We start from the raw sequence: 13,153 nt of genomic DNA on the forward strand, positions 1-13,153 counted from the left end.
TCAAATGCAAATGCCTTTAGTTAAACTGTTAAGTCCAGTCCACACTTATGCCTTCAATAAACAGTCAAATTTGCAAAGGTGCTAGGCTGTTACAGTTGATCCCTGTGGGTGGGATGTAGGAGTCATGAAAATATGACTTGTCTAGTGGAGGGTCTTATTTTCTGAATATGTCTCAGGTCTGAGAATTCCGATCATGGTTTACAAGGCAAATGAAGTGGTATTTTTTAATTCACTCATCTCTCACTCAAGAATTTAAATGAGCGGAAAAATGTCTCTATCTGTGAGCAATTACTCTTAATAACCATATGGCAATTATGTATGCCCCCAAGGGGAAAGTCTTTATTTTGTCATTAATTATAATTTCATGTGATTTGCATCATCACACCAGGAAGATTATACTAGCTTGCTTGGCAACCCACGGTATAGGTCAAGTCCTAATGGCAATGCTGGAAGAATGCAGCTTTATACTCTATTGTGAACACCACATATGCTCCCGTAATGCAATTCCTCCTGGTTAAATACAGATGTAAGACTACGGATTGTAATCAAGGACTAATCATTGATTGCATTCTGCTTCAAAGCCTGTGAAAGGCATTGTTGTGGGTCATTAGACATAGTCCCTTACAGGAGTGCAGGATTATTTATCCGTCACCAGTTCTTTACTCTCTTTGCTACCAGTCTTGCAGCTATCAAACAAAAATGGCTGCTACAATGCAGAAGAATGTGGATGTTATCAAATTACCTTCTTACCAAGCTGACACAACCATGTTCACTTCCTGAAGTCCAGGAACAGGTTAATGATTGTTGGTTGTTGTGTGGGGTTTTTTTATCTGGAAAATAACCTGGTAACACATTAAAGAACCAAATGACTGTATGTTGCAGAGAGGAAGGACCATGGTTTTTTGTATGTTTTTTGGCTGTGTAGATGAGAGAACATTGGCAAGAGAGCTTGTACACAGGAAATACAGGTGGTTTTTTAACTCTTATAAAATAAAAAGGCTGAAAATTATGTAAATGACATAGACTGGTCAAATTCAGAAGCTACAGTTCTATACTGTACCTTGCAGTTCACAATTTCAGGAGCACTTTGACAGCATTTTCCCATGAAATTTAAGTACTTATGAACTTCATAAGTTCCTGTGAAGCTTATACTCCACTGCAGAGTAATAAAGCAGAATAAACAAGCTAAGCAGATGCTTCTACATTTTCCTGAATAAGTATTTTAAATTTTATGTCAGTTTAATTTCTGTCACTGTCTTACAGCAAGTAATCTGGTTTTATGTTACTGTTTCCTTACTGTGAAATCAATTTAATTACCTGATTCAAAGAAACCATCTTAAATTCATCTTGATGAATCTTGATTCTGTGTGCTTATACAAAAGATAACTAATAATGCTCTCTGCTTGCCTCCCTGGACTGCTTTGTGGCTTGGTCAATCTGTGTTTGTAAGAGGCTTTCACTACATCAAATGAAAAGCCATAACAAAATGTGGAATGCTATTCTCCAAGGTCAATACTGAGTCAATTTTTCCAGTCACTTACTAGACAAGCCGAAGAATTAGCAACAAATACATACATGAGTATAAAAGGTAGTTTGGAACTGGATTATTTTAAAAAGTATTACCAGTTCACTAGGGTAAAGGTGGTGACATTTCACAGCAGACATGGAGGGATGAAGTGAACTTGGGGATTTAACAAACTGTTTAAAACAAAACTAATAATAAGTGTTTTATCTACTAGTTCTCCTTACAAGAAGTAAATAAACGTAGGTTTTAGTCCATCATCTCCACAGTATCTGCAGTACAACAGAAAGGTAAACTGTAAACTTTTTGATTTGTTAGTGGTATATTCTGACTAGCTAATTACAAGTACTGTCATTTAGCATGCTGCCAAATATCCTGCTAGGTATTTAGGGGTCCTGTTGACACTGATGATGGTGAAATTTGTAGCAAACATACAGGACGGCTAAGATACAGCTTTTTCAATAACATTAGAATGATTGAAGGCTTTGGCTGTTGTGATAAAGTAATGTGAACATTTTTTTCTTTGGCTTCCAGGTCTTGTAACAGATTATCGGGTAAGTACAGCATCAAAGCAATAATTAATACTATTAGTTGTATATATTGATATTTTCAGGACTTCTTTTTTCCATTTAATGCTGTAAACCTCAAAACCTTATGTTTCTTTACAGGAAGAATGCAGTTTGCTAAATTTTTAACATTCCCCAAGCTGAAACTGTAAACTTTTATTTTTTGGGGAAAAAAAAAAAAAGTTTAAAGGCAGAAATAGCCTTGCATGTACAGTATCTCAGGGGTTAGGCAGTAGAAAGAGATATCCTAAAAGGTTTTTTTCCCCTTAACGTAGTGAACAATACTTTAAAAAATAATAATGCATGTGTTTTAGTCTTTAACCAGCTTTAACCAATAGAAACACTGTTCTTTTGAAATGGCAAATGGCCTTGCCATTGTAGACACTAGCCCCACAACTGTAAAGAAGCCAATGTACATGAGTTTCTAAGAGTTATTTTTCTAGAGCTTTCAAGGAGAATTCAGGATGCAAAAAGAAAATTTAATTTTCCCTGTGACACTTCCATTCTGACACCAACCTCCTTTTCCAATTTTAATTTGAAAACTTTAAGTATTAAACAGTCACACCAGGAATAGACATGCCTATTATTATCTGATCCACCTTTAGCAACTTCCTGTAGGATGTGGCAATGTTGTATGCTTCAAAATCATTGCAGAATGTACAGTTTCTGCAATACCAATACCACTGCAGTGGTGACTTCTAACAGGGGTGCCCGCCCTTCTCCCTGGCTTGCAGCACTGGCAAATCCCCCTGGGTAGGAGATTCCGCTCCCTGAAGCTGTGGTTTGTGCTGAGGATGTATGGGGTCACAGGACTGCAGGAGCACATCCGCAAGGTAACTGGTATTTGCTTTCTTGGGTAACCTGTGGTGGGGTGGCAAGGGAAAATGAGCTGGCTACCTATCTACTTTCCATGACTTCTATACACATCAGAAAGCAAAGGCAACAGCTTTTAGACAGCTCAGTTCAATAGGGGTGCTGCTTGTTTGCCCCATGTAGTGTCACAATTTCACATCATGGCAGGATCAAAACTCATTTCTTTTGTGTTTGTCTCTAGGGAAGACAAGTCTAGGGATTTGGAATTTCTACAATGTGGGATCATAGTTCCCTCCCAAATTAAGCCAGAGCACATCCATGGTTTTATTGTGGAAAAACATGTTTATTCATTATTTTATTAATTTACGTGCATTGATAGCATGTTTAGATTATGATTAAGGGATACATTATTGGGCATGTCCACCTCTGCTGCTGCTTTGCTTCCTGTTTAAAATACATCTTTTTTTAAAAAAAGAGTATGTACAATTTACAGTTTGTTAACATTGTTATTAAGTACCAAGTTTATTCTTGATGTAAAAAGAAGGGTGTTTTTATCACAAAACCCACATCTGGCACCAGTCTAAATTATATATATGCTGCCTCTGTAGCAGTAAAGTCAAATTCAAGCATACCTTTCATCTTTATGATGTTTAGGGAAACCTCTTGTGAGGGGACAGCAATGACTTAGCTCTAAATATTTACAAAATACCAAACTCCCTGCAGACACACATTCCTTTCTATTGTGGTACTAAACAGATTCATTCCCAAGAAAGGCTATTTCCACTGTTGTAAAGTCACTGCGTGTGGAAGTCTCTTTTGATTTGGAATGGTTCTGGGATAGAGGGTGTCCTCTTTGCTTCCCATTTTTATCACACTATAATTTTCAACTGACTCTACAAATGTCAAAATTAGATTTTTATCCTTAATGAGGCTTTCAGAAATAAATTTTAACAACAGTGGCCATCATGATGTTCTGTCATCCTTGTGGCAATCTGATACATATCCTTGTGATGAAAAATTGATAAAAGGTTTGTTACCACTTTGCTAGACTACCATTAGTTTCTAGTGGGATTCTCTCTCAGGTTAGATTTCTGGAGACTGCAATTATTTCAATATGATACCAAATTTTTAAGTAGGACTAAATCTCTCACTGGGAAGATAGAGAGTTGGAAGCCTCATATCAAGTATACGGCCTTTTATCAGGCTGGTTTCCACAGGTCAGTATTTACATTCAAGTTCCCTCTTTCCCTGTCTCCCAGACATTTCCCTGACTGTCCAGCCAAAAAGTGCTTCTCTTCCTATAATCATAGCTGAAGACCAGGTTGTTATATCTTCCGTGACAATACAGTTCAGGAAGGCTAAGCAAAGATACTGACTCCAGTGTAAAACCCTAATATGTTCCCTTATTTGTAAAGGTGATTCAGACCGCTCTATTTCCAAGGGCTTGTTAAATTGAGAATGTATGTTTAATGTTTCAGTAAGGACTAAATTGTTCCCTGGTATACAGAGAAAAATTAGCCACCACCTTGTGTTTGCAACTCTGAAAGGGGAAGAGGGAAAACTGTGTGCAGAATTTGGCTCACTGTATCTGTCAAACTGTAACTATTAAGTCAGTTCCTCCTCCCCAACCCCACCCACTTGTCCCACCCTGGATAGATGCTGATGAAATTTAGTGGGTTTCAAAGCAGCTTGAAAAAAAAAAAAAGAGCTAATTTCTATCTCCAGCAACTCTCTGTTGGACTTAAATTTCAAAAAATAATTGCATTTCATTTGCTCCCTCCTCTAGGAGAATTTAAGATCTTTCTTGCGAGTTTGCAGACGTGTTGGTGAAGTTATATCAGTAGCTGCAAAACAACAATTATAAATGTGTTTTGTAACTTGCACATTTTCTTCTCTTCTCAGGAATTACAGTGGGTTCCAGGTATATTGTGATGACTTTTCTTTTGGTAGTGTAGTAATGAAGTATGTAAACCAGCCTGACACTGCTTTATATTTTCAAACCTATAGACGAGTTTCCAAATGAAAAGTAATTTGGAATTTAGCTTCATTTGTTAACTTCACTTGAACATTGCTTATCCCAGTGCTTGGCCTTGAGAAGTTGCTTTCTTTTAAACATGTAGAGTCTTGTAAATAACAGCTTTTATATTCCTGTTGCTGGCAAAGGCAGTCCTTGAAGAGAAGAACTGGCATGTGTCTTGTGTACTTGGGACTTCTAGCTGGGTTTTAAGGGAAGCAGGATTAATCCTGAAGCTGCATTTATTACAGTGGGTGATAGAATGCACATAGTTAGAATGAGAGGAGACCTAGGAATAGTGGCAGGGGCAGGTATTGTAACCTTCAAGTGCAGAGCATTGTGGCTGGAGCTGGGGAAGTGGGAAGAAGGGCTCGCTCTGTTGTGTTATTAAGGAATTGCCCCAGGGAAAGGGCCACAGAGTCAGGCAGAAGAGCAGAAGTTTGAAAAAGCTCCTTGGACTGGAACCTGGGAAGGGGATGCCGACATTGGGATGTAGCATGCAGTCATACAGTACATAGTTTTCATACGTCGTTATTTGTGTGTAGGGCACATCACTCCTGTTCTGCTATACGATAGCAGCTACGGGATGCCTGTTCAGGTGCAGGGCTGGGCCTTATTGAGAGATTTGGGACCTAGGGTTTAAACTCCTTTCTGAATTTATAAAAATCCCAATATAGATGCTGTGATTACCTAGGGGAAAAAAAACACCAAAACTACTTCATCTTCTAGGTCACAGAAAACTGTAGGAAGATTTATCCAGTGTTTACAGGCTTATAGTTAGGCTTCTCTTGAGCAGCCAGGTGTTATTTATAAAATGATTTGAGATTTTCAATACTGATGAGCTTCTGACATGATATAGAGTGAAAAAACACTGCATGTCCCTAAGAAGACACCCTATCTGCTGTATGATTAGCAAGCTTCTATGTGGAAGACCAAAGATATCTGCAACTGTCTCTTCAAAAAATTTCCTTTTTTTTTCTGGATGTAAACTGCCAGAAAACCTGATTTGTCTCTTTCTTTCTTTTTTGTTCCCCCCCGCCCCTCCCTCCCCCCCCCTTTATTAGTGTGTTTTAAGGAAAAGATGTTTGTTATGTTTGCAGCCTAAAGGTTTGCATCAAAATAGCTACATAACCACTGCAACCTGGCATCTCTTTATACTGAGGAAGGCATTTAGGAACTAAAATATTCCTGAGAGATGAGGATGTGTGACTTGGATTTAGACAGAGTAACTTTTTTTGTTTTCCAAACCTTCCAGTTATGCACTCTTTTCCCACATAACATGTAATATTAACCTATTGCAAAGTATAGGTTTTAAAGCAGTGGTAAAGGGGAGGACAGTCATCTCTTAAGGATTTGGGGAGAGAAAAATACTGCAAAGCTGCAGAGGAGATGTACAAAGAAGGAAAATCAACAACAGTAATAGTCTTCTGGACTGATTCCAAACACTCAGAGTCAGTATAAAAGTGAAACCCAAGTGGCCTGTTTGTAAATGGTGCATTTGCAAACTGCTTGACCATCTATTACTCCTTTGTTGGTTTAAGTCCTCTCAAAGATCTCAAAGTCATTTGAGAAATTTAGCAATGAATGGTTTTGTATGTGAACCCCATGAACATTCTGACCCAGATGAATCCTCCGTAGGACATGAAGAAATCAGTGTACGTGTCTTTTTTTCTTCACCAAGGATAATGTATTCCATTAAAAATTAACAGCAGAGACTAAGAAACTGGAACTGCACAGAACAGCAATGCCAGAGATAGCATTTCAGCTGGGGAGTGGTACACATCAGAAAGCAAAGGCAACAGCTTTTAGACAGCTCAGTTCAGTAGGGGTGCTGCTTGTTTGCCCCATGTAGTGTCACAATTTCACATCATGGCAGGATCAAAATGCATTTCTTTTGTGTTTGTCTTTAGGGAAGACAAGTCTAGGGATTTGGAATTTCTACAATGTGGGATCATAGTTCCCTCCCAAATTAAGCCAGAGCACATCCATGGTTTTATTGTGGAAAAACATGTTTATTCATTATTTTATTAATTTACGTGCATTGATAGCATGTTTAGATTATGATTAAGGGATACATTATTGGGCATGTCCACCTCTGCTGCTGCTTTGCTTCCTGTTTAAAATACATCTTTTTTTAAAAAAAGAGTATGTACAATTTACAGTTTGTTAACATTGTTATTAAGTACCAAGTTTATTCTTGATGTAAAAAGAAGGGTGTTTTTATCACAAAACCCACATCTGGCACCAGTCTAAATTATATATATGCTGCCTCTGTAGCAGTAAAGTCAAATTCAAGCATACCTTTCATCTTTATGATGTTTAGGGAAACCTCTTGTGAGGGGACAGCAATGACTTAGCTCTAAATATTTACAAAATACCAAACGCCCTGCAGACACACATTCCTTTCTATTGTGGTACTAAACAGATTCATTCCCAAGAAAGGCTATTTCCACTGTTGTAAAGTCACTGGTGTGGAAGTCTCTTTTGATTTGGAATGGTTCTCCCTCCTCTAGGAGAATTTAAGATCTTTCTTGCGAGTTTGCAGACATGTTGGTGAAGTTATATCAGTAGCTGCAAAACAGCAATTATAAATGTGTCCAAGTGGCCGTTGAGGACTCTTTTGACAGCATTTTCATTGAGTGTAGTGGGATGAGAGCTACAACAGGCAGAATGGTGAAATCTATAGAGGGAAAAGCATGAAGTGACCAAGGCTAGGCAGGTATGCTTATTTGCATAATACACATTAATGTACTCTGATCCTTCAGACAAGCTCCCTTCAATCACAAACTATTTCAGTTCTTGAAGGCTTTGCCCCAAAATCAAAATTCAGTTTAAACACCTCAATGCAGAAGCATTTATTTTTATATACACACATATACACACAGAAATACAGATTTTTTTGTAATAGGGACCATATCTTAATGCCTTGCAAGCTTACTGCTCTTATTAGTGATAATGTAAGACATTTCCCTTAATCCTGAATAACCAAATGAATTAGATCCCTTTCTTTCTTTTTTCCCTTCTCACTGCAGAAGAGATATGGTTATTTACCTGAGAGAGATAGTTATACACAAAAATTCCTTATAAGCTTTTTTTCTTCAATCTGCTAAATTTCACTGTGAAGAGAAGGGCAGGTATTCTGTTCCTATACACCAAGACTTCTCAGGCCACTAATGCAGTCTAAGTGATTCCACTTTGGGAACCCATGTGGTAAAGGGATTGTCCAAACGATATTCCTAGAAACAGTGTGTGGGTTGCTTTGTGTACATCCACTTTTTTTGTTCAATTATGTAACAGCATTAAATAAAATAATTTTAAAAGGTTAAACGATATTTGAGTGTCAACTTTAAGTTAATGGTGCTAGGGACACAGCATGACACAAATGTCAAAATCAAAAGCATTTGGAGGGTTAAAATATCCATAGAATAGGCTTAGTTATGTACACATTCAGCAGAACACTGAGAACAGCCTTTCAGTTTTTACCTCTTCTTCTTTCCTGTCCTTAGTTTCAGTGCCCACAGTTCTCCAAATGGGGCTTTATTTTCACAGATTACCTGCCTGTCTTGAAAAATTGAAGCACTAAAGCCATGCTTTCCTCCTCTAAGTTATTGCCATGCTCACATCCAGAGCGTGGGTACAGCCTTTGGACTCTCGGAGGCAGGTGTGATGCCTAAAAGCCCTTTAGTTTTACAGAATTTGTACTTCCAGGCTTGAAAGTCTTTAACTGTATTGGGTTTAGTTATGTTTGGTTGCCACAATCTTTGTAAAAGCAGTTCGGGATGATATCTTATGGCTCAAAGGTGGAGGGTCTTGGGTAATTGCGTTAAGCAAAGCTATACAGGTGCAATTCCAGTTGAAGCGCCGCTTCTCTCCTTCCAGTTGTGTAAAATCTAAAACACTTGGTGCCACCGAGTGGCTTTACAAATTATTGCTACTTGTTAGGACACTGGATACAAGTCCTTTTATACAGACATGAATATAAAACACTTCCAGAAGTCTGTGTTTTACTGAATATTCTGTATTTTCCCTTGCTCTTATTTCTTTCAAATCCCTGAAAAATCCTTTAGTGCAAAAAGTGGACATAAATACCGGCTATAGAACGTACAACATGGGTCTGGAGTTTTCCTGTATAAACCACTTGCATTAAGCCAAATCTTAAATGTTTTTTTAAATTCAGTTGCTACTCAGGTAAATTTTGGTTAAATTCAGTTGGTGATTACATTCAGCTGAACAGTTGTGAAATTCTTATCTCATTGAACATTTTTTTTTAACATTTCTTTTTTTGATGGCTTTGATTTCCAAGATGTAGTATATGCAGTGTGAAATTTTGTGGAGCTGTGTACAAGACATCAGATTGGTTAAGACTACAGAACATGAGGAGAGGAGAAAGCAGTAAAAGACCATTACAACACGCATGCGTATTTCACGTATGTTTTCCATGCACTCATACATACAAGTATCTGTATGTATACGTATACTTCTGGTGAGTTTTCATAGCTATAAACTCATGCTGTTTATATTAGCAGAACATGCAAATGCCTTGGAAAGGACTGGATTTTATTGGTCTCATTCCTGACTCAAAGAGTTTTCAGTCTAATTTTAGAGGGAGACGATAAATGGATGTAACAAACAGCAGAGAGGAAGTGGTAACAAGACCGGCTGGTTGCATAGGGTACCAATACGCCCAATATGAAGGTTTTGAAGCAATGTTTTGATTCAATATAAACAACGTTTGTCTATTTTAAGAAATAAACAAACATCAGAAAGCTATGATTAAGATTGCAAAATGTGTTGGGGTTTTTTTGTTTGTTTGGGGTTTTTTTCTTCTTTTCTGTAATTTCTGTCTTGCCTTCTTCTTGCCCATTTGGAAAGTTCCTGTGAGATGAAACATTCCACATCTAACCCTGGCCCATAGTGAAATATTTCTCTTTTTTTTGTTTTTGTTATCTGCCCTTGAACTTGCAAAAAAGGTGAAGTGCAAAAGCAGGAAAATACATGGGCTTAGTTGTTTATTTTTGTAAAATTATATGCATTCATAAATATATAAAAGCTAAGGAACTTAAAAACATTATTTTAGATGTTGCTAATAATTTTTGCTTTTATATATGTGTGCATATATATATATATATATATACTGTCTGTTGCATGAAGACAAACTGTAATTCTAATAGCTGGTTGCTGTTGTAATCTTTTATATATGTGTGTGTAGGGGGGTGGGGTTTGGTGGGTTTTTTTTAGGGTAGTGAGCACTAAACTGATGCTAGCCAGTGAGAAGGGGACTGCATAAGGTACTGCAGGTACCTGATGAGGATATGCGCTCTTTTTTTCCAAGTACTTTTGAATTAATTTTCTGTTTGGAAGAAAGTGAAACATGGTATGAGTGTGCAAGCATCACTGACTGAGGTTAAGACCTCCCAGCTCATTGTTAGTATGCCTGTTGGTATTATTCCTGTTTGATTTTGGAAGAGCACTGGTTTCCCGTGCTTCAAAATAACTGCTTTGGCTTGGTGTCCAATGTCACTCTTTTTTCCTCAGTAACTTCTAAACAGGTTGGTTGAGATTTGCTATCCATTTTCTGGGTTATGCTGCCATCATCTTTCTTTTCAGCTGAACCTGAGCGTCCAGGTCAGAGGAGTGAGCAAGTTCTCCCCTTCTCATATTAAATGAACTATTCAAAAAAGTCTGTCTTTCCAGATTATTTTGCACTGGAATTGCAGTAATTTTCTCTTTATATCTGTGCACCTCCCCCTTTCTCCATAATAACTTTTGGACTCTGTAGCCATTCCCAGCCAAAATTGACAGTGGTAGAAAACCTAAAGAAGAATTATTACAGTTATTTACTATTAATATGTATCATACAAAACTGCTGAAATGTTTAATTAAAAAACAGACTAGCATTGCCTAAGATAGGCTGAGCTACCAATATAGCAATGGCTCAATACAGTCACTGGAAGTCATAAACGGGATGTAAGTTAACATAAACAGATGACAATATGTGAGTATTATCACATATCAGAAGCAGGAACAGAGAAAGGTTAGGGATGGAAACGATTTAGCACATATTTTCTCTTGAATCAAATGTATACAACATGGATACGATCTCTCTCTTCTCAGCATGTCAGGCTGTCGCATCAGTTTGAACATTTAGTCCTTCAGGATGGAAGATTTGAGATCTGTGCTGAAGTTGTCTTGGGACTAGTCTGTTTTCGACTGAAGGTAAGGCAGCTAAGACATCCTATTTCCTCTGTCATGTTTTACAGCTATACAATAACCTGCAATCAAATATAGTTTTCATAGTTAATATATTTAATTGTTTTTTAGGGAAAGTAAAGGGAGTTCATGTAGATCAAAGCAGATTAAAGAAAGAAACTTAAGAAAAAATTGTTAAAAATTAATCAAATGCTTAAGAAAAATTCAGGCATATGAGGGTATAGAAATACATAGTCAAGGCAAACAAATGGTCTACCTAGTCATACAAAATGACTGTTCTATGCTTGATAGGCTTTGATGAAGATGATTGTTTTAATATATTTCACTAGACATTTGTATATGATGTGTAAGTGTATGTGTGTGCATTAGATCTTTTGTGTCAGGTTAATTTTATGTGTGTATATTTAATAACCAATTATATATATATAATTACTATCATGAATGAAGATTAGGATAAAAATTTTGTTGTTTTATTTAAAGAATACATTTTCATTTATAAAACCCTACAGTCAGACTAGACAAATTGGAGCAAGATATGAGTAAGAACAGGTTGCATGGGAGGCCAGCTTCCCAACCACCCTTGGCCCTGGGCTGCCTTTTTTTTTGCTGAACATGATTCTTTTGCCTCTGTTGGCCTTTCATTTTCCCAAAATCTCTTTAAGTGCCCAGTTCACTGACAAAGAGACCTTGCACAACAGAACTAGAAAACTCACTCTGCACTCAGAGCATAACAGCTGCAGTAGTTGGGAGGGCTCCCTTGTTTAATTAGACATTAGAAGGGGATCAGTGTCTTATTTTAGGTAAAGAACTCATTTAATAGAGGAACTTGCAACTAAAGCCTCTGTAAAGAACTGGATTGTGATACTGAATCCATATATCAAGCAATAATTAATAACAGCACTGTTTTTTTCTAGCTCACATGATACCTAAATGAGCTTTTAGCTTTTCTGAAGGCTCACAAGCACATCTTGGCTCCTTCAGAGTAATGTGGTATTACTACTTTTCACAAATTCTTATTTCAGTCATTCAGTTGCCCCAGTTACCTGAGTTTGATGCAATTGGCTGAAAGGGGGTAATGAATCTTTAAAAATAAGGCAATGGTGAATTCATCTGGAATAGGAAAATGGTTTTGTTTGAATTTATGTTGTTTAAAATAAAAGAAAAAAAATCTGTTGCTAAGGGATTAGACAGATTACAGAATATGAAGTTTTCCCAGTAAGTGGAACCATGAATGTATTTTCTTTCCTAATAAGAAATTTTAAAATATTTTGAGGAATAGGTTCTATGGCTTTTATTGCTCAATAACAGGATGTTGGTTGTAGTCTGCTGTCTCATATGGAACAAGCAAACAGTAGTTTTGCAGATCCTGAGACAGCTGTTAGTGCTCTACATTTACTATAAAGGAACAGTTCTGGCGAAATAGAGCATAGCAACACAGGAATTGTCACTTTTGATCAGACCAGTAGTTTATCTACAGCTGTTCTTCTGTCACTGACAATCCAGAGGAGGAAATCAGATCTACATGGAAAGACAATTTTTCAGTAGAAGGTAAATATTGGACACCTAGCTAAAAAACTTCTGGACAAGTTGTACACTAAAGGCATGATTCTGCTTAAAAGCAATATTGAAACAGCAGTGTTTTCATCGTTTGCCTTCCCACTCAAAAAAAAAAAAAAAAAGAAAGAAAAAACAAAAAGAAAACCCCCAACTAACAAGCTTTTAAATTGAGAGCATTTTGTAGTTATTTTTGCAGCTTTATTTCCTTTTTAAATCACTCTTTCAAAAATCTTCCTGTGATTTCTGCAATTCATATTAAAATGCATCTTAGAAGTAGGATACTTGTAACATTTATGTAGTTACAGTAGGACTAAAGGGACTTAGTACTACAGGGGACTTGAGCTGTGATGCTGCACAGCTGTAAGAGTACGACATTTTTCCTTTGCTCTTGAGAAATCCTTTTTAATTTTTTTGCTTAGCTGTAACTTTTAATTATTTGCCTTTCACACCGTTGAGCAGAGGGACTAATAA

At 37.0% G+C, this 13,153-nt stretch overlaps 1 protein-coding gene across 2 annotated transcripts in view; it reads left to right on the plus strand.

Annotated features, from left to right (window-relative positions):
- The window catches only part of DDC (dopa decarboxylase), a 78,668-nt gene that overhangs the window by 58,942 nt on the left and 6,573 nt on the right, over positions 1–13,153 (plus strand). For both annotated transcript variants that reach the window (XM_027798593.2, XM_005434459.4), the window contains exons 11-13: positions 2,057–2,076; positions 2,823–2,921; positions 11,030–11,131. In XM_027798593.2, coding sequence (XP_027654394.1) covers positions 2,057–2,076; positions 2,823–2,921; positions 11,030–11,131 — 221 coding nt within the window. The remainder of the gene's footprint in view (positions 1–2,056; positions 2,077–2,822; positions 2,922–11,029; positions 11,132–13,153) is intronic.

This window comes from Falco cherrug, chromosome 3 (genome assembly GCF_023634085.1).
Source record: "Falco cherrug isolate bFalChe1 chromosome 3, bFalChe1.pri, whole genome shotgun sequence".
Taxonomy (NCBI): Eukaryota; Metazoa; Chordata; class Aves; order Falconiformes; family Falconidae; genus Falco; species Falco cherrug.